General features: G+C 45.2%; 1 protein-coding gene across 6 annotated transcripts in view; it reads left to right on the top strand.

Annotated features, from left to right (window-relative positions):
- NTRK3 (neurotrophic receptor tyrosine kinase 3) overlaps nt 1–20,548 on the top strand; it is a 178,058-nt gene that overhangs the window by 44,728 nt on the left and 112,782 nt on the right. For all 6 annotated transcript variants that reach the window (XM_042875619.1, XM_042875618.1, XM_042875622.1 and 3 more), the window contains 7 exons: nt 4,558–4,715; nt 6,731–6,873; nt 7,574–7,715; nt 9,856–10,152; nt 13,851–13,874; nt 14,499–14,569; nt 16,316–16,418. In XM_042875619.1, coding sequence (XP_042731553.1) covers nt 4,558–4,715; nt 6,731–6,873; nt 7,574–7,715; nt 9,856–10,152; nt 13,851–13,874; nt 14,499–14,569; nt 16,316–16,418 — 938 coding nt within the window. The remainder of the gene's footprint in view (nt 1–4,557; nt 4,716–6,730; nt 6,874–7,573; nt 7,716–9,855; nt 10,153–13,850; nt 13,875–14,498; nt 14,570–16,315; nt 16,419–20,548) is intronic.

Genomic DNA, 20,548 nt, shown 5'->3' on the forward strand with positions numbered 1-20,548 from the left:
CCAGGCTGCAGAGAAATTAGGAAAGGATGTGCAAAAGTGGAATTTTTATTTGTAATTTTTTTTAGAAATGCAGAGGATGGGTGAGTAGAAGACAGTTTTTTGGCATGCTGAGCACCAAGCAGGCTCCCAGAATTTGGAAGGGAGATGGAATATATGGCCTACATAAAGTGAGCGTGAAGCACTGGTGAAAACCAGAAAGGGAGTTACATGAAGGATTTATGTGAAGCCAAAACCCCTCTGGAGAGGAAGGAGGTGGCAAGGAGCTGGGGCCTGTGCAGAAGCAGAAGCCCAAGGCTGGAGAAGATGGGAGGATTGTCTCTGGAAAAGTGTTGGGATGGAGGAACTGCTACTGTGTGTGATGGAGATCTCCATATGGGAACATAAAACCTGACAAAGCCATGGTGAGCACTGAGATGAGCCGAATGCTAATATGAAAATCACGCCACGCTGTGAGAGCAGGCAGGTGAATGGGAACCTGGGGCTTGAAAGAGCTGCCAGTCTGCATTCAAACTGTCTCAAGCTAGGAATATTACTTTAAAGCAGAAGCGTTGAACAGAGTGGAGCTTTTCCAGTGATGACTCACTGAAGAAAGGATGGCAAAAATGAGGCATGCTTCCAAAGAGTATTATCTCTTTCTCCTTCTGGCCAGAACAAGACTTGGAATGGTTTCCTGTAACTCCAGCCCAAATTCCCACGGCAGAGGCTGACCTTGACCGACAGGGCTGGAGCTAATGTGTGCATAGCTCTCCAAAGCCTGAAGCAAGCTGAGCGTGCACAAGGAAGCATCTGACACTTGCAACAGCTCATAAACATTGGACTTAGAGCCTTTCTTATCCAGAAGTCACAGCTGGTTTCCTCTGTTATGTCCTTGGCTTCCTTTGTCACGTCCTCAGAGAGCTTAGGGCTGACATTTCAAGAAATTCCTTCCCGGAAAGGCCTAAGACTCTGGATCCAATTACTTCCTTGGTTGGATAAAATGCTGTAGTCCTGAACATCTTGTTTCTCTGCCTGGACTGTCAGCATTTCTAATACAAGTAGTCCCTGCCAGCTCAGCCTGCAGTACATTTCTACAATGCTACACAAGATGCTTTGGGAATGGGGCATGGCAAGCTCTCTGGTGTGATGAGCCCAGCTTAATGTCTGGGCCTTTAGCTTAAAAACTTACTGCCACCAACAGTTGCACTAATGCAGCTGTAGCAAGATGATGGTACTTGCCTGCTCCATGCGTTAGCCAATGTGGATGTTGGACGCCGTGTGTTGCTCCATATCAGAGCTCTTCCCTTTGGGTCCCATCCCTTTCTGGAAGGAGGTGAAAACAACACCTGCACCCCCAAGAGAAGCACTACTGCTGGGAAACAGAAATGGGAAATGAAAATAGGTTTAGTTCTCTGCCCACTGGGCACATTTTGGTTCTTGAGCTTAAGGAAACGGGCTGTGTCTTGAAGGATGAGAGTGTTTTAATTGCAGGCATACCAAAGCTCAAGAGCAGCTTTATGTGAATGAAAACAGGCAGAAGAAGTGTGGCAACAATCTGAGCTGCTGCCCTCTGAGAGGCTGTAGCTGCAGACAGCTTTGTTTTAGCTGATGAGACCTGGGATAAGGTCTGTGCCTTGGTTAGCTGCCTGTGCCTTGGTTAGCTGCCTAGTCCAAAAAAAAAAATCACTGCTTTGGGTATGAAGTTCTTCTACTTGGAGTACTGGTGCTGGCCATGATTGTCCGCATTTCCTCCTGTCCCAAACTTGAGCACAGTGCTGGTGCCCTCTGTGCTCAGATCTTGCCCAGATGCTTTGCCTGCTGGCTGATGCTGGCATGCGTTATGGGTTTTGTCCCTTTTCAGGCCAGTTCCTCTGGTGCAGAAAGCAGTTCTGCTCCTGTATGGAGACCAGTATGCCTGTAGCCATGATGCTCACTGCTTCTCACAGGCATTTTCTATGTTAACGAGACCATCAGGAAGATGTGGGGGTGTGCAAAGCTCCTGAGTGCCTGTAACCAAGAGATGCTTTGGCAGCGTTTCCAGGCTAAGGCTACGTGATAGAAATATCCTTATCCTCTCAGCAGTGGGCTGTGCTGAATGCACGTGGACAGGAGTCTCTTGCTTTGGATGTCTCTAAGATGCTGATGCATCCAGTAAGCACATAAAATTAGAGAATATCCCTTGTTGGAAGGTACCCATAAGAATCATTGAGTCCAATTCCTGGTTCCACACAGAACCACCCAAAAATCAGACCATGCAGTAGAGGAGGTCTCTTGGCTGCTGCACCATGCTTTACAGAGATGTATTTCCAGGGTGCTGGCTTCCTACCAGCCAGTGGGGTTTTGCTCCTCAAGATGCATCTAGTGCCTAGTGATATATGCTAGCCACAGTTCTAGGACAATGATGAGATCTGAGAAGAGAGATGAGGGTTTGTTTTGTTTTGTTTTGTTTTTTTTGAGCAGATTTTGAGTGGAAATAGGCATTGAAATCTCTGCACACCTCACTGTGGCATGGAAGGCTCCAAGCAAAGAGGAGAAGCATCTCCCATGTGCCAAGTGTGCTTTTACAGTCGTGTAAGAAGAAAACTGATCTATGTACACATCCAGAAACCCACAGTGTGTTCACATCACAGTGCCGTGCCAGCTGCTGGTGGCGCTCAGCGTGTCTGGCCAGTGATGGGAGTTAATTTGTGCAAAAGCCCCTGTGGGGATCTCGGTTAGGGTGTGTTACATCACTGATGTTGGGGCAGGTCGTGGGTAAGTTCTGCCCTGACGCACGCTGCTCCTGTATTATTCATGACCCATCATGAATTAGCAATGGGCTGGGAAGGCTGCCTTCTATTACTTACAGCGCTGCTTGCAAGTGCTGCGACAGCAGCTCTGCCCAGCAGCCTTGTTTCATGAGAATATTTGCAAAGGAGCAGAATTTCCCCTTCTTGCAGTGCCTCTTAGCCCACACTGCTCCTAAGGTACAGCACTAGTATTGTGTCCTGCACCCAGCCCTGCTGGTGGCAGTGATGTTGGGTCACCAGGAGAACCTGGATTCTGGATCTGTGGCCGCAATGAAAGGATTGTGAAGCCTGAGCAGAGAATGCCTTATTGAATGCCACCAAATCACTGAGCTAATCTGCTCTGGCCTGTTAAATTCAGCGTTTTGGCCTTCAGGTCTCTTGTCAGAGCCTTGTAGCTGTCTTAACAAAGGTTTGGGTGCTTGTGAATGGGGGGGAACACAATAACAAAAACCCACTGAGTGGAGCTTAACTCCACTTTTGGAGTTTGTTACACAGGTGTCAGTTTATATCTCCCTGTAGAACAATATGCCATCATTAGGGTTCAGGTTTAATAACCCTGAGTGCTACCAGGAGCTGCCTTCTCCTGCTTTCACAGCACCGCTATGGACAAATGGCAGCTGCATGTTTGGAACTTGTTTCCAAATCCTGTTAGTCGGTGGAATTAATTTGTAAAAGGAAGCATGAATTTTGCAGTGATGTGTGGAATGGAGCAGAAAAGCAGCTTCCTCCTATGTGAGGCAGGGAGCTGGATGCTGCAAGAAGCAGCAGTTTGACCTTTGGAGATGCTCTTCTGCTTTGGGGTTATCAAGCTCACCTTTTGCTGTACAAACTGCTTTGTTTTCTGCTTCACTGTTTCACAAGGACTGATTCTGTTTGTTCAAGCTCTCTCCTCTGTTTTGCTCATGTTATCAGTCCAGCTCATGTTGGTGGTAACTCCTGTGCTGGCTGAGCACTGAGGTTTCCTCCCTGCTGAGATCTGCACTTATTGCATAGATAGCTGTAGGGCTTTAAAAATGTAAATGAAATGGTTAATAGGTTGGAAAATCAATAATAATAAACATCCATTGTATATAAAATGTGTAACAGTGTCTTAAACGAAGTACATTAAAGGCAGTGCTTCTTTCCATTTCTCCTGGCCAGGTCAGCAGGGTCTCAGCACGGTGCTGTTTGATTTGATTAAAATGCATGATATCCTGCACATTAGTTCATGTCCTGGAGCACCAGGAGGCTGTGTTTGTATAAGGTACTCAGCAGAATCACTGCTAGCTTCACTGAGCATTGGCGGTGGAGTTGGAGGTGTGCTTTCACCAGCAGGCTCTTGGACACCTCTAGGTGTAGGGTGCTAGGAGTGAGTCGGTGTGTTAGGGTAGCGTGAGGCTGCTTGCTCCTTTCTAAGGGATAAATTTGAGCTGTTTGAGCTGTTGGGATGGCATCACTGTGAGACTGAGCTGTAGATGTTCCCAATCCCTGGAAGTGCTCCAGGCTTGGTTGGATGGGGCCCTGGGCAGCCTGAGCCCCACAGCGGGGAGATGGAACTGGGGCTTTGGGGTTCCTTCCAACCCAGGCTTTCCTATGTGCAGTCCTCATGGTGAAAGGCATATGCAAGCACGGACCTGGAAGATGTAAAACCTTATTCATACACACTCCTTCACAAACACATATGGATGTACAAAATCTGCCTCTCTGGAGTAGGAAGAGATGCGAACCATGTGTTTTAGATGATCCTGCAGAGGAGCTTCTCCCCGGTTATCCTTCCCCAACCCCACTGTCGTTTCTTTCTCTCTGCCCATAGGAGATTAGAGAGGAACCCTTTTAACTGCAGCTGTGACATCCGCTGGATCCAGCTCTGGCAGGAGAAGGGCGAGGCCAACCTGCAATCCCAGGAACTGCGCTGTATGAACTTGGACACGGCCATCATCCTTTTGCAGGACATGAACATCACCCAGTGTGGTAAGGTGCAGCCTGTTCAGGGCTCCTGGGAGGGTGCTGGCAGGATGCCTGTCTTGCTCTCTCTGGTACAACCAGCCAACTCATTTGTAGGGAACCTGATGCTGCACTACCTTGCTGCGTGGTCAAGGATAACATGATTGAAGATAGTTAGGGTGTCTTGTGTATTAAAAATAGAGTCTGGGTAAAAGTTGGGCCTCTGTTTTGGTGTGCCCGAAGGTGCCGTGGGATTTGGGAGGCTTTCTTCTTTGTAGTGCTATTGCTTGAATCATAAACCTTAGAATCAATCAAGTTGGAAAAGACCTCTAAGATCGCTTAGTCCAACTGTCAGCCTGTCCCCACCATGCCTCCTGAGCACATCCCTCAGTGCTGCATCTTTTCTTGAACCTCTCCGGGTATGGTGACTCCACCACCTCTCTGGGCAGCCTGTGCCAATGCATCATTCTTTCTGAGAAGAAATTTTCCCTGGTATCTGATCTGAACCTCACCTTGCACAGCTGAAGGCTCTTGTCCTAAATCTTTGATCAATCCGTGTGATAGCCTGAGAAGCTTCATATAGCTCTTTGTCTGTCTACCAAATTCTAGAAGTGGTATATTGATAAGAGAAAATACCCTTAGGAAATACGTCTCTATCCGTTTTCTTTGCTTTAACTTTTCAATTGAAAGCTTGCCTCTGTCAGCAAGAGGTTGGAGTGACTGTATCTCACTCTGCTTTATGCTTGTGTTTAACAGAGTCCAGTGGCCCCAGGAGCACGATGAGGCACATTCAATACTTACCCTTTTTCTTTCACCTTGTTCTGATGTCAGCTGCCTGTCTGGTATCAGTTTTTGCTCTGTTGTTGCCATTACTGGAAAGCATTTCTTGTAGTATAAAGGGAAGGACGTGTACCTTCAGCAGAACAATTAAAGTGTCTGTACACGAGCAGCTGTCAAACTCAGAGGATGAAAAAAGAAAGAAAAACAGAGGTTTTCTTTCTTTGATAATTGACCTCTGTTCCAGGAATTTGAGTTCATTTCTTGTAGCAGTGGAACACAGACAGCACGCGTTTTCATTTGCATGAATTTTTTGCTTCCGAGTTCACGATGTCCCTTTATTAATCCCTGGAAATTGGCCAGACTCTGCCTGCGTGTGGATGAACTAAAAAGATCTGAAAGAGCACTGTAACTTTCTCCACAAATAGGGGAATAATAATCTGTAAGGATTTGAGGGGGAAAAGATCTGTAGGAATCGGGGGTGGGAGGAGAGATGACTCCGCCAGTGGTGGTATTAGATGGGCATCAGGGTGATGATTTGAGAGCACAGATGTCCTGTCTTTGGGTCAGTGTGATGGAAGGGGACCACTGTTCTGCCCTACCCAGAAGAGCCCAGAATGTTCTTTGCCCTTCTAATTGCAGCCAGATGGCCTTGTTTCATGTTGCAAGGATTTTTGGTGCCTGCAGCACCAAGAAAGGAAGGTATGTGAATCAGGACTGCCGTAAATCAATGAATTGTTCTGCTACCACCAAGGCAGAACAAGGGCACCTTTTGTTAGGAGAGTGGTGGTTGATATGAGGATGCATTCTTGGTCATCTGCTATTGATTGTTACAAATTAGAGGGATTATGTTCTTCCTCAGAGTGCTGGGCATTCTCTGCTGTATACCTATAGGTGTGGACACTTTGGATCCTCTCTCAGTGCATCAGCTTTCTTGTCACTGGTGACTGCTCTTAAAAGCAGCATCTGTGGGGCTAAAAGAGACTGGGAGGATGTTGAGTGAGGGGAGGAGCAGCCAGAACTGAGCACAACTTCTGGAGGATCTTGTCAGCTGGCATATCTCCAGCATCCACGTTACTGGATGTGGAACACATCTCCATGCTCCCTCTTTTCCTTGGTGGGACAGTACCATGCCATTGCTTCCTGCTACGCACTGCAGAGTGCTGGAGGCTGATTTGACAAACAGCTTGGTGGGATTTGTATCCACGTGTGTCCTGTGGCCAGTGCTGCCCTGCACCTAAGAATTTCTATGTCTGCCCTCCCAGACCTCCCTGAGATCAGTGTGAGCCATGTGAACCTGACGGTGAGGGAAGGGGAGAATGCTGTCATCACCTGCAATGGCTCAGGATCACCACTGCCTGACGTTGACTGGACGGTGGCAGATCTGCATTCCATCAACACACACCAGGTAGGGCCCAGGAGGTGCAGTGCTGCTGGGTGCTGTCATGGCTGGGACCTTGGGTTCCCCACATCTATGAATGGGGGGATCTGTAGGTATTGTGGAGTGCAGTGAGAAATGTGAAATGACTGTAAGGAAAATAGAGGTATCTTATCCATATGAGAACCCTGAAGGACGTTGCAGGCAGCAAAGCCTTTCCTCTGTGTGACAGGAAAGTGAAGATGAGATAGCTTCATATCTCAGTGCTCCCTAATTGAATCTTAACTCATGTCTCCTCTAATGAAACTACCTGTTTACAGACGTGTCTGCAATAGCTGTAGCTGAAACGGGCAGCTAAGCAAGCTTGTCTAGAGACAAGCTATATTTACCAATACCGCAACACTTGCAGCTCTCCACATCCCAGTAGCTCCTCATAGAATCATAGATTTGTTTGATTTGGAAGGGAGTCTTAATGGCCATCTGGTCCAACTCCCCTGCACTGAACAGGGACACCTACAGCTGATCAGGTGCTCAGAGCCCCGTCCAGCCTGACCTTGAATGTCTCCAATGATGGGATGTAAGATACCCTCCCCTGGTCCTACTTGTCCTTGAATTTTAAAGCCTTTCTTGCCTCTTACGCAGAAACTGTGATACTCTTCTGGGGGCAGTAGCAGGAAGGAGAGAAGCCAGTGGATGCTGATTTCTGTCTGTATTTCTCTGTGATGTACAGACCAACCTCAACTGGACCAATGTTCATGCCATCAACCTGACCTTGGTCAACGTCACCAGTGAGGACAATGGGTTCCTGCTTACCTGTATTGCTGAGAATGTGGTGGGGATGAGCAATGCCAGCGTTCTGCTCACTGTCTACTGTAAGTAGCAGTGGGGAGACTTTGGTGGTGCAGAGACTGGAGGGAGGGCAGTGACTTGTATGGATGCACTGCAGATTGCTGCCTATGATGCACTGATATTTTTTTGGATGCAGATTAAGAGCTGAGCACAGCGGTGGGTCCTTGTTCAGCACTCTTAAGGTCAGTACTGAGCAGAATTTCTTGCAGAGATGAGCACTAGAGCAGACGAGCCCCAGGAACACACTAGTGGTGGATGTCTCTCTGCTCGTCTGTTGGAAGGTACAACAGAGTGAGGGGAAAGTCACAGAAGAACTAAACTGTCTTCGTTCACAAAGAGTTGCTCACCCTGGTATCATGAGAGAGGTTAAATGTCACCCTTGCTAAAGCCAGTGTGATCTTTGCCTCTAATTTTAGGGTGCTTCCTCCCAGATGTGCTCCTACAAAGTTAAACAGCACACACACCATGTGGGCACACGCGTGTTGCGTTTCAACCATTCACTTTTAACTACTTGGAGCTTGACTTTTTGTGTGCTTTCTAATATATCTCAACACAAACCTGACCTTAAGGGGAAGTTTACAGAGCTTTGCACTCTCGAGCAGTTGAGATTTACTATATGTTGCTGTGTCTGTAGCATTTGTAATTTGTAGTTTAGAAATCTGACCTCCCAGCACCCTTCCAGGCACAGTAGGGACCATGTGTGATTCTGGCTAGTCTTGGTGAGCCCACATGTGCTGCAAACCTAGCATAGGAGCCACGGGGTCTTATAAAGACAAGGTAGTCACAGGGGATTGGGAAGAGGAGAGCAGATGCTTTCTTCTTTCATCTTCCTCCCAGTAAGTACTATTGATGGACTGCAGAATGGAGGTATTTAAAGTTCACATCAGCTCAGAGATGATCAGTCAGCAGGTGGGTGTGTTGTTTTTTGTTTTTTTTTTGCACTGCGTTTTAGCACGTTTTTCCTCCACACCTTAAAAAGCACGGTGCCAATGCCTGTTTTCACCCGTGTAATCCTCTAAGCTGCTGACAGTTTCTGCTACCCCTGCTCTCATTGCCCAGACCTATCACTCGGGCTGTGATTTCACACCAAAAGAGAGTAAAAATCTGGGTTTCTCTGTGTAGGTGGCTGCCTGATTTGAAGCATCCTTGCCAAGAAGATGTGAATAAGCCACATGTAGATCTAGACTTGTGAGTGAAACGAGGTGGCTGGGACACAGCTATGTGGTTCAGGGTGGCTGAGTACCACATTTTTTTTTTTCCTTCCAAAAAGATGGGCTGAAGTCAGTGATTTTTTTTTTTTTTTTACCAAAATTTTTATTATTTTTCCTTGTGGATTGTCTTTGCAGCTGGATACTCTCAGGAAAATGGGAACCTCAGAGAAGATCTCTGTCTCTTTGTGTCCTTTGTATATGCACAGAATTGTTCTTTGGGTCCACATGTTGCCAGCCATAGGGTTTAAGACTTCATATGTAGATGTTGTATTTGGGGTTTCAGAAGCGATGGCAGCAGAGCATCTAAATTGTTGGGGGGTTTCCCAAAAGGATGAAGATTCACACGCAAGAAACTGATTGTGTCCCTGCTTTTTCTTTCTCTGTCTTACTCTATTCCCTTAAATTATAACACCCCTGGAGGGTGCTCAATGAGTGGGAACTCCTTTGGGATGTTCAGGCAGTCAGAATTCCCATGGATCTGCAGCCACAGGAGGATACTTGCTCCCACAGCTTATGAAATCTGAAACTGCTCCTTGTGACTGGAGATCCCCCACGGGCACCTCACACGTGGGTACTGTGACAGTGCTATGTCCTGGTGTCCTCTATGGGAGCCAACTGCCTCCCTGTGATCTCTGGAGGAGAAGATCACAGCCATCTTGTGCAGACTGAGTAACTTCTGTCTTAATAATTTCTTGGCTGGTGAAGGAACCAACCTTGGAGTTAATACATAACCCCCTTTACAAGCCCAGTGTTATGGTTCAGGTCCTCCTTCTGGGGAGTATGGAGTGGTTCTCATGACTTCAGTGCTCCTTTTTTTGCAGGCATCCATGGGAACAATAAAAGGAGCAAGGGATTTTGGAGGCTGCACTTTCAATAACCTTAATTTCCCTAATGCACAGGGCATGATGCAGCTATTGGGTTGCTGTGAGCCTGCTGTGTTTCTCTCTGCTAGATCCCCCTCGCATCCTAACTCTGGAGGAGCCGGTGTTGCACCTGGAGCACTGCATTGCCTTTGCAGTGCATGGGAATCCAGCTCCTACCCTTCACTGGCTGCACAACGGTCAGGTCCTCCGGGAGACAGAGATTATCCACATGGAGTTCTACCAACAAGGGGAAGTGTCTGAGGGTTGCCTTCTCTTCAACAAACCCACCCACTACAACAACGGCAACTACACGATCGTGGCCACCAACCAGCTGGGCTCAGCCAACCAGACCATCAAAGGACACTTCCTTGAGAAGCCCTTTCCAGGTAGGATGTTCAGTTTATCTCATTAGGGTTGTCTGAAGGTTTTAATATGGTAGCACCAGTAATCCTGGCAGCTCAAGGAGGTGCTGTCAACTCATTCTAAGTTGGCCTTTGAGAAGAGGGTTGGAAAAGGGGACACCGAAGAACACCTGTGATCACAACTGTCTAATTCAGTGATCAACACAGCATAGAAATTACAAAAGGTGATGAAGAGAAATCAGACCCCATTGGATCAGATGATCTTTGAGGTCCTTTCCATCCCAAGCCATTCTATGACTTACGAAGTGTAGTCATCTGTGGTGGTGTCTGACTGGAATGTGAGAGCAATGAGAAGGGCATCATGATAAATCTAGTGATGTGAAGTTTTAAGCAGCCCTGCAAGATTGTGACCCCAAGTACGTGGTTCACCTGTGAATGTAATGTTGTGTTGGGACTGCTGGTTCTCATCAGCCACATATCAGTGATGCCTGATGTGAATCAGTGTAAAAGGAAATGCGCAAAGCAGTTTAACAGCAGGAAATCCCCCTTTTCTTGTTCATATCAAGAGGAAGAATTTGATCTTGAACTTTGGAAGTCAGTCTAAATTGCACTGAGAGGAGAGAGACTAAATGGTTTAGATGTTTGTGTTTGCAATATATCCTGCAATACACAGATGGTATTATTCTGTGGAGTTGTTACTTATAAGCTAAATAAAGGAAATCCTCTTAAAGTGAGGCAGGCTCTGCCTTTTGTTCCTTCTTTTCTTTCTTCCAACTTGCAGTTGAGAAATGATTGCAACTGGATGAAGCAATGTCAGGATTGTTTTCTTTCTAAATATGACATGTGCAATTCCAGGATGACAGGCCTACAAAAAAAAAGGCGACAGCTCAATTAGTTGCTTTGCATCAATTTGCTAGGATTTCTTTACTGATGGTTTGGAATTCCCTGCTGCACTCCCTAGTGATTTATGGCTTAACTGCTTAAAAAAAAAAAAAAAAAAAAAGGAAAGTTTGAAGACATGAAGATCCAGCTCTGGAGAGTACAGCAGAGACCTTTGGTGGTGATCTTTCTACTATACAGCAGTGTTGATGGCTGTGGTCTTCTCTCTAGTATTGCAGCATCACACTGACCATCATGGAGTTAAGGTCTGTGCATGCTGCTGCCTTCAGGAATGATGCCGTGAGAAAGTGGCAGCTCTAAATTGGCCCCTGCAGCCCAAGAAAATCCAGCAAAACAGGGCATTTGCTAAATATAGAAAAATACCAACAGTACTCTCACTTATTATTTATATCACGCCATATATGTACACAGACTTTTCCCGCAGGTCAAATATTGTAAATGCAAACCCAAATCTCTGCCTTGAAGATCTGACAATTGAACAAATGAGCTGATATGGATGGGAATGGAAAATTTATATTCAGGCCTCAAGGATGATGCTGTTTGGGTATCCTACCTATTTATGCTTCCTGCTGTCGGGGGGAAAGAGCAGCTTACAAAATGTGGGTGGGTGAGGTGAGGCACAGGTTCTCAGCATCAGCTCTGTCAGGTGCCACCCTTGTGACCCCATTTCCCCATATGTGAAATGAGGACACCTCTAAGTAGGTGCTGGATCTCCAGAAAAATGGGCAGATCTGCTCTTCTGGAGAGCTGATTTGGGAAGTGTACGTAAACCATGCTATGATGTGGGAAGGTACATCAATGTTTGAAGCACCTCTTCTGTCAGAGGCTCTGGGAGAACCTGTTTGTGTGAAATATATGTAGAATGTTACCCTTGTCTGTGCATCTTCACCAATGCCTTGTGTGTGTTATTGATGTGAGTGCTTACATACCCTGAACCAACTTCCAGCAAGAAATGACCCATTTCTCTTATTTCTTTTGATCTAAAGTCCCAAGCTGTTCCTCACCCTTGCAGACCCTGTCAGCACAATCCAAACTGTAATTTATTTTCCCTCAAGTTCGTTGCTCTGTCCACTGCCGGAGCTGACATTAACACTCAATGCAGCTGATGTCTATAATTTCCCATTGGAAGGTAGACTCCTCCAGGAAAATGTGACAAATTGAAACTTCCCCATGGTGGTTTGTTTGGGAAGCTCATTGCCTGTAGCTATTCACTTGTGCACAGGTATTGCTGTAACTACCTATGATGGGATTATTAGTCTTAATACAAGCCTTAGCCTGGAAGAATTTCTTTTGGCATGGTAAAGGACCTTGTGACCGTGGGTTTTTTTTTGTTTTTTTTTTTTAGGAACCTGTGGTGTGTAACCACTCATTAGTGTGATGCCAGATAGTGCTGCCTAGCCTGGAGGAGAAATTGCTACTAGAAACTGTGTAGGAGCTGGGAGATGCATGCCATAACTTCTTTGTGCCATGTCGTGGCTCTAGGGGCCTGGAGCATGGCTCCCATCTCCCAGTGAAGATGTCATTGCATTTTGTCACTGACACCTGTGCCATAGGCTATTCCTATTTCCTTTTAACTAATCTGCTAAGTTGGTCTATCAAATTCCCCCTGGATGATCGTTAGTTCTTTGGAAACTTCTCCCAGACACCAAATTGAATAAAATTTCTTGGTTTTGTTTTACCCTTCAAAAAATAGAATTGTTTAGTGGGGAAAAACCTCTGATGGGTGTCTGTTTACTTCAGGAAAGAAAAATGAAAAAAACAGATAACATTTTTATGACTAGAATCTGTATTAATAGATAAAGAAGTAGAGCTGTTTTCCTCTTTTTTTTTTCTTTTTTTTTTTTCCCCCTCTTGCTAGAGAAAGTCAAGGGAAATTGGTTCTGCTTAACTTGAAACAAAAATATTTTTTCAGAGTCTTTTTCTCCTGGTCTGGAAGGCCTTGTTTGTCACTTAGGGATTGTTTTACACTTCCCTTCCAAACCTCCTCCGTACTTCAGTGTGAGCATTTCTGTGTCCTTCCAGGAGCCCTCTGCCAACAAAGCTGTGTAAACTCCAGTTAACATCAGGCTCAGTTTCTTACATGGGCAAGTGAATTGAAAGCTGAGACTGTTCTTATGCTATGTAAACTGAATGTCATGGAGAGCCTCATTGTCATGGAGAACCTCATTGTTAGAGCCCTTGGAAGTCTTCAAAGCTGAAGGGGCCTTGCTGAATAGACCACAGCAGTCGAGTGGCTGCCATGCAGCTCTCTTGGGGAGGAAGCAGCTCTAGGTCAGCCATGGCATTGGGTCCAATGCTGACACTATTAGCATTCACGAGTGGACTTAATAGGCTTTTGAGGGAGCCCAAGAGGCCTCCTCTGACCCCCTGGATCATTCTGGCCTGTTCTCCTTTTGATCTGATCCCTGCTCCTGTAGACCTTTGTTGCTTGGTGAAGGCTACCAACCAAGGCAAAACCTGCCTCTCTGCCTCCATCCTGCTGAACACCTGTGTCTGCTGAGCTTTGATCATTTGCTAAAAGCAATCATTTAACAGCTAGTCAAAAGGTCCATCATTTCCATTTCAATTTTGCAGTTGCATCCTTCCAATTTCACTTCAGATCAAGGCTCCTGTGCACTCAGTCCTGACCTCTGGCGTGTCCTGCTGGCCACGTGTATCCAGGACATCACCAGTTAGAGATGCCCAAAAGGATAAAATATTAAATGTTTTTGTTTCTTGGGCTCTTGAGGTGGTAGAGTGTGCCTGCGGTGGGCTGGGAATGAGATTACTGTGCCTTTGCTGTGTTGCTAATTGTGTTGCTTCTCTCTTTGTCCTTTCCACAGAGAGTACGGACAACTTTGTCTCAAGTAAGTGTCTCCTTTGCATACTGTGGGAGTTGTCTCTGGCTTCCCAATGCACGACCAAGATGGATGGGGAGGTGTTGATCAGTTCTGGGATTTCTCCAGAGCCCTGGGAGATACTTCCCTTAAGTGTGATCCTAAAAAAGGTTCTGGTGTGTAATCATCCATGTACAACGTGCTGTGTGTTATGGAGTGGGATGAGAATTAGACTGAACTTTCATGGTGTTTCCTCAACAGACCGTACTGTATTTCCCCACTCTCCAAAGCCCATCCAAGTAACTGCTTCTTTGGATAAATTATGCTGAAATTATTCTCATACCTTATCCCTACAGTAGACGTCTGAAGCTTCTATTGGATGGCTGAGGGGTGGAGCTCGCTCACCCTGGCAGAGCAGGGACTTGAATGTTTCTCAGTTGCAAGGTTAAAATAGCATTAGCATTGTCTTGGTCTGCGTTTTCTCTATGGCTGTGCACATCACTCTTTGATTTTAGTGCTATCTGAAATAAAACTGTGCAGCCTTGGTTAGGGATGAACTGGTTCTCCTTGGGTCAGACGTGCACTGGGGGCATGCTGGTGCTTTAGGAGCATCATCAGAGCCACGCTGAATCTTCTTCATTGTTTTGGTTTCAGTTGGTGACTATGAAGTGAGTCCCACCCCACCAATCACTGTGACCCACAAACCAGAGGAGGACACGTTTGGGGTGAGTCCTGTCTTCAGCACAACTGTTCTGCGTGTATTTCTTATTAATGGCTCAGTGTTTACAGTCCAGCGCTGTTTTGAGATGCTTGCAAGGAAAAAATCTCTTCCTTTGTGGTTCAAGTCAGCCAACAAAATAAGAAGGATTTTATGGTTTGTGCTGGGGAAGCAAAGTACTGATGTGAACTGTGTGAGCCTCTTGGGTCTGCTGCATGCAACCAGGGAGCTCTTTGAAAATAAGACATCCTGTGAAGTTGTTGCTGGCAGGTCAGAAATTCTCACTCTGAAAAAGTAGCACCCAGAGAACAAACAAACAGTCGATTGTGTTTCATGCTATTATTGAACTGTTAAGTTCAGCCCTGTTAGAGACTCAGATTTAGCTTGGTTCAATTTTGTCAATGCCAGTTTGCCCTCTCTTCTACCCTGCAGGGCATGCCAAAAATAAAAAATGAAAGAAAGCCTATGGCTTATCAGATCTCACCATTGTCTTTATTTTGCAGAATTCAGGCAAGGGGGGAAAAAAAAAATGTGTACAAGCATTGGGAAAAAGTAGAATGTTATACAAGTGCTCTAATTCTGTGAAAAAAATTTAAGATCTTGAAACCTGCTAAGTATTAACAGAATGAAGAAAACACAATTCCCCTTGGTTTTAGCTCCCATCCAACTGAAACTTTTGTATAGCTGAAGTGAAAGCTTTGAACAGTGAGAAAAGGGTAATAATGTGCAGTGATTATTAAATGCAAAGCATAGGGAAAAAAGCTGGGGGATGAAAATAGCGTGTGGTAAAATAAAATAAAAAAAGAAACTAAATATTGTAGCTGATGTGTCAAGCACAGGGGGAATGTTGTGAAAGAAAATAATTGTTTTTGGATAATGATATATTTTTCTATTTATACCATACAGTTTTGTAAAAATCAAGTGAAGTTTAAATGCAACATGACCCACTACAGGAGAACAATTGGTCAAATGCCAAGGAAATTGCTGTTTACATCAATGTAGTGGAAGTATCTCGAGCAAAGACCTGTAGTAATAAATATTCAAAAATGGTAAAATAGGGCTGGGCTGGTATAAAGCCTTTAGCACAGGGAGGTTTTCTCTCCTCTGCTTCTGGACTGACACATCGGTACCACAGTTCCAGTGAAGGACTTTGGATGCTTCTTTGGTATAAATATTTACCACTTAAAATTAGAATAGATAAGGAACTGCTGGAGGCATTATGAAAACAAAATGTTTTGGGAAAGAGGGATTCTACCTGGTTCCTTCTGTCTTCTTTCTGCTCTTACGTTCTTATCCCTATTCTCTGTCCTGAGAGATGACTGAATGGAGAGAGTTGCTCTTTCTAAAGAATATTCTGCTGCTCCTATGTATTCCCAGCTCAGGTTAGTAGAGCTTTAGTGTTGTGACATCAAAGCACAGTAGTGATATTGCAAAAGGAGGCTTGTGATGTATGCATGGGAGCAGGGGTCCTCCTTGCCAGCTGATGCCTGGTTTGAGAGCCCTGGAAGATCTGGTGCCAGGCCAACACTGCTGACAAGGAGATCCCAAAGCTCCAACACTGGGAACAACCCGTGATACTTCCAATCTGTACCAGAAGTCTGGTTTTGCTTGTATTTTCCTCCATAGCTGATATCCGTGGGTCTGCAGCAGGAGGTGTGAACCTAGAGAAAGGATAATTTGGCACGGGAAATACCTTTATTTTCAATCTAAACTCTCAAATTCCACTGCCTTGACTCTAAGTTTTTACTTTCAGGTTTCCATAGCGGTTGGACTAGCAGCTTTTGCTTGTGTCCTCTTGGTGGTCCTCTTTATTATGATCAACAAGTACGGCCGACGGTCCAAGTTTGGGATGAAAGGTAGGTGCAGCCTCCTTCCTCTGGCAGGAGGCACCTTCCAGGATTGCCAGGTCCTTATAGAGCACATGGAAAGGTGTTGTGGATTTGTTCGTATGTTGTCAGTACTGATGCAAAGCGTTCTGAAGAGAACATTATCCAAGAGATATTGTTATCTGAAGAGAACAATATCCTCTGCTGGGATGTGAAGTAGTTCTGGTTTCTGCTGGAAAAGCAGGTGCTTCAGTTCTCTGCCTGTTTATGAGTTGGGACCATGATGTGCTGCAAGTTTGTAAGGTGCGTGCCAGGAAAGCAAATGCTGACCTGCTTTTTGGTGATGTGGAAGTGTGCCTCTGGAAAATTTTCTCCTCTGCTTTGTGAATAGCAACTTGAAAGCTTTTTGAAGTGATTGGATTGTGAGAAAGCTTCCAATGTTTGCTGTGCAGAACTGGTTTCTTTCCTACCTGAACCAATGTTGGCTTGTCGTTGTGTTGATGGAGCAGATGACAGTGTGTCATCTGATTATTGTGATTTTGCTGTTGTCTCCAGCTGGGGAGTGTTGGTGGTACCCTGTGAGAGCTTCATGCCTTCATGTGACAGGAACTCCCAGCCCAGTTGGTGGCTCATGCATTCGCTTGTTCTGAAGCCAGGCTTTGGCACGCAGGGCTTGGGCCAAGGCTCCTGAGTCACAGCCTGCTCCTGGCCGTGCTGGTGTTTGCCTTGCAGGGCAGTTGATGGGAGTATTTCTTCTGCTTGTCTAGAGCTTTGTTTGCTTTACATGTTTCCTCAGTGGATCCAGATGGGATTCTGGCTGGAGTTTCCCTTATGCATCCTATGGAGATGGAAGACAGGACTCTTAATTAAATAAAAAATCTTCTACACCAACTTAGCAATATTTAGTCCATATGTCTAATGATAGGAACCATCTGGTAGGGTGGTGTACTGACTGGTGGGTGGAGTAGAGGAATGGAAGATGCGGTTCTTGGGATCAATTCCCAGCTCTTCTACTGACTCAATGTCCGTAGTCAATTAGCTGTCTTAACCTCTGCCTCTGCTTTAATTCCCCATCTGTAAAACTGGAATGATGTTATGAGCCTTCTGGTGGGATTTGTCAGAACACTGTTGAAGTGTTTGGGCATTTGCCACTGATGAGGCTTAGAGATATAAATATAAAAAGGAAAAGTAACTTCTGACCCTAATGGAAGAATCAAAGAAGAGCGAACGTTATGTGAGTAACCAGTTTTGGAACAGATGCGTGCACATGTTAGAGGTGCTTGGGCAAGCATGTTAGTGGATATCCTGCATTCACAGAAACCAGAGGTGTGCAGTGATGGCCCTTACATGTGCAGTTTTGGGGAAGAAAAACATGCAACCAGAAGAGCCTGCTTTCCTCATTAGACCATAATTTGTCCAACCACAGCTATGCAGAATTCCCAGATTTTATAGATTACATTACTTTGAGAGACATCTCTGCGATGAGTTGCAGGTGTTCTAGGTGTCTTCATACACAAAAGCTGCTCTTCCAATTGCTTGCATTAGCTGAGATGCTCGGCAGTATCCTGGTTATGCCCTGGCAGCTGATTGACTTATTAACCCCCATGAAATGCCATGGTACCCTCTGCTCTTACCAAAATGCATTTTCTAATCTCTCCATCTGCTCAGTAGATCCATAAGCCTGGTCTCCTTAGGTTGTTTTAGAGTCTCAGCCAAGCTGCTGTTGGATGGTCCAAATCTGGCAGTAATACCTTTAAGTCTATGCTTGTCCTGCATTTGCTGCGTACCTCCTTCACTGGTGTCCCCTTCATGGGCTCCTTTTCCTTCTTCCTGAAGGCTGAGTTAATGGGGTGCTGCTCTTGTCCAGACCATTAGAGCACTTTACTGAGTGGCACAGAGCTCTTCTCCTAAAGGCTCATGTACATGTTCTTCCCTATTCCAATGCCTTGTGCTGGACATAGCACAGCCTGTAACCCTCTCCTAATCTCCTTTAGCTGGGTCACTTGTTATTTATTAATTCCTAGGCAGTAACCATCATGTATGGCAACTGAATTGTTATCATTTATTGAGAGGAAGAAAAAAAAACAACCCAAAAATACAAAGCCTGAGTCTTTTTAGGAAAGTGCATCACTCCCTGAATCAGGAGCTGTTGTTGTTGAAATCCCAGCTTGGCAAGCCTGTAGGAGCAGTTTTTTCTGTTGTTTTTGTCATGGATGCAGAACATTGTGTACTCATATTGGACACGTTACCCTAAGTACCTCCTGAGTCTCTCTAAGCACATCTTTTCTCTAGAGTTAAACAGACGGTTTATCTCCTGGTGAAAGAGGGGATGTATGTGGAATGATGGAGATCACAGTGGGCTACCAAGTGTTAGCTGCTAGGGGGGCCCAACAGACTTTGGGGGCAGAGCAAAAAGTCTGGTGCTCTGCACTCAGCTGTCCCTTGCTCCAGCTCTGGGATCTGTGTCTCAGTCTTCCCGAGCACCCATTGGAGGAGGAAGGCTTTACACCTCACCATTTGGGGTCAGCCTCATAACCGGGAGCCTCATAAAGCTGTGCGTCTTCCCATCAAAATATAATCCCAGCAGATGACAGGAAATGAAATTTCATAATATAATAAAAAAAAAGCCACACGCAAGTCCTGGGACTAACAAAAATGAAATTTCATAAAACAATAACGGTACAGAAAAGTCCTGGGACTAACAAAATGTTTGGATGGCACAGTGATGGGGGCTATATAAATGCTTAGGTTGATGGACTAAATATATGCTCCTCTTGCCTATTTTCTCTTACATTTGCAAGTGCCTGGGGATAAAGAGTGTGTGCTCATGCATATTTGTGTGATGTATTCCTTGTGCTGCACAACTTTAAAATTAAAAAAAAAAAGAGATGGAAGAAAAAGATGTTAGAGAAAACCCAGAGACAAGAGCACTTGTCGTTTTGCTGAGGTGAACTGTTTTCCAGGCTCTGAGATTAAAAACTACTTATGTTTTCCAAATGAGGTTTCTTCCTTGGGTGGAGGCAGTGCCAGCTGATGGTTCAGAGTTGTTTGCAGCTAGCAGAAAATCCACTGCGCTTTAATCTGATTTCCTGAAGAAATAAGGCGTGTGATAGTGCTGTGTTTGTGTGCACAAGCATGTGTGCACAGCTCTCTTGCATGGTGTTTCCTGTCTGTCTGCTGAGGTTTCTGGGTCCGCTGACCCAGAGGAAAGGGTGGAAGGGCTTAGAGATGCATCGTTTTCACAGCATCCTGTTGTTTTAACAGGCAATGGGGAAATAGGGAGCTAAATAACCACTTGGGTGATGCCCTACTGATGGAAATATCTCAAGCCTTTCTGGGCATCAGGGTGTCCATGTGGATGTTCAGCTTAGGATAAGAAAACTAAACTAATTGGGAAGGGCTTTATGGGTGATGCGAGCGTCTGTTGAAATGCCTACCAGCAACTCCTTTCTGATTAGGGAGAAGAAATAAAAGGGAGGTGGGAGAGAGGGAAGAATGACTGGTAAATAAATGCTGCCCACTCTTCCTATGATGTTTTAGAAATGGCGTTGCTATCAATTCATTCGGTATGTTTTAATAGCCCTGATCAAAGTGCTGGCACTGCTGATGTGCATGTGGATGTCAGAAGCACTTGCAGAGCTGTTCCATTGTAATTTAGCATTAGTTAATAGGTACTTAAAGTAAAGTGGTTGCCTATTTGATTATGATTGGGGGTTATTAACATTTTTTTCCATAAACAGATGATAACTGTCCGCTGAGTCGATTGCAGAACAATTTCAGGGTTCTGATTCAAGAGGAGCAGCTCCTGCAAAGATATAATGGATGCCTGGCTTTTTGGTTTTGCTGGATTGTTTTTATTGTTTCTGTTGGCTTTTCTTTTTTTTTTTTTGCTTTCCTCTTTCATCGTACAATTATCGCTGCAGCTTTGAGGCATGTTGGGGTAATACACAAATACATGACCTACCTTTCAGTTGAGGCTTAATTCTGACCTGCGTTGCCTTGGTCGAGTCTGGTTGTAATCATGCACCGGTTGTTGTTCCCTGATTATTTGCTTGCAACTGTATAGGAATGAAAAAAGTAGTTCTGTGTCTTGGAGAGGCTTGACGTTGAGGGTTAGATGCTCAGAAACATGCAGGCAGAGTGACTGCGTGGCCTTTCTT

The sequence above is a fragment of the Lagopus leucura genome, unplaced genomic scaffold (assembly GCF_019238085.1).
Source record: "Lagopus leucura isolate 7727_CA_CO unplaced genomic scaffold, USGS_WTPT01 Super-Scaffold_100015, whole genome shotgun sequence".
NCBI classification, from domain to species: domain Eukaryota; kingdom Metazoa; phylum Chordata; class Aves; order Galliformes; family Phasianidae; genus Lagopus; species Lagopus leucura.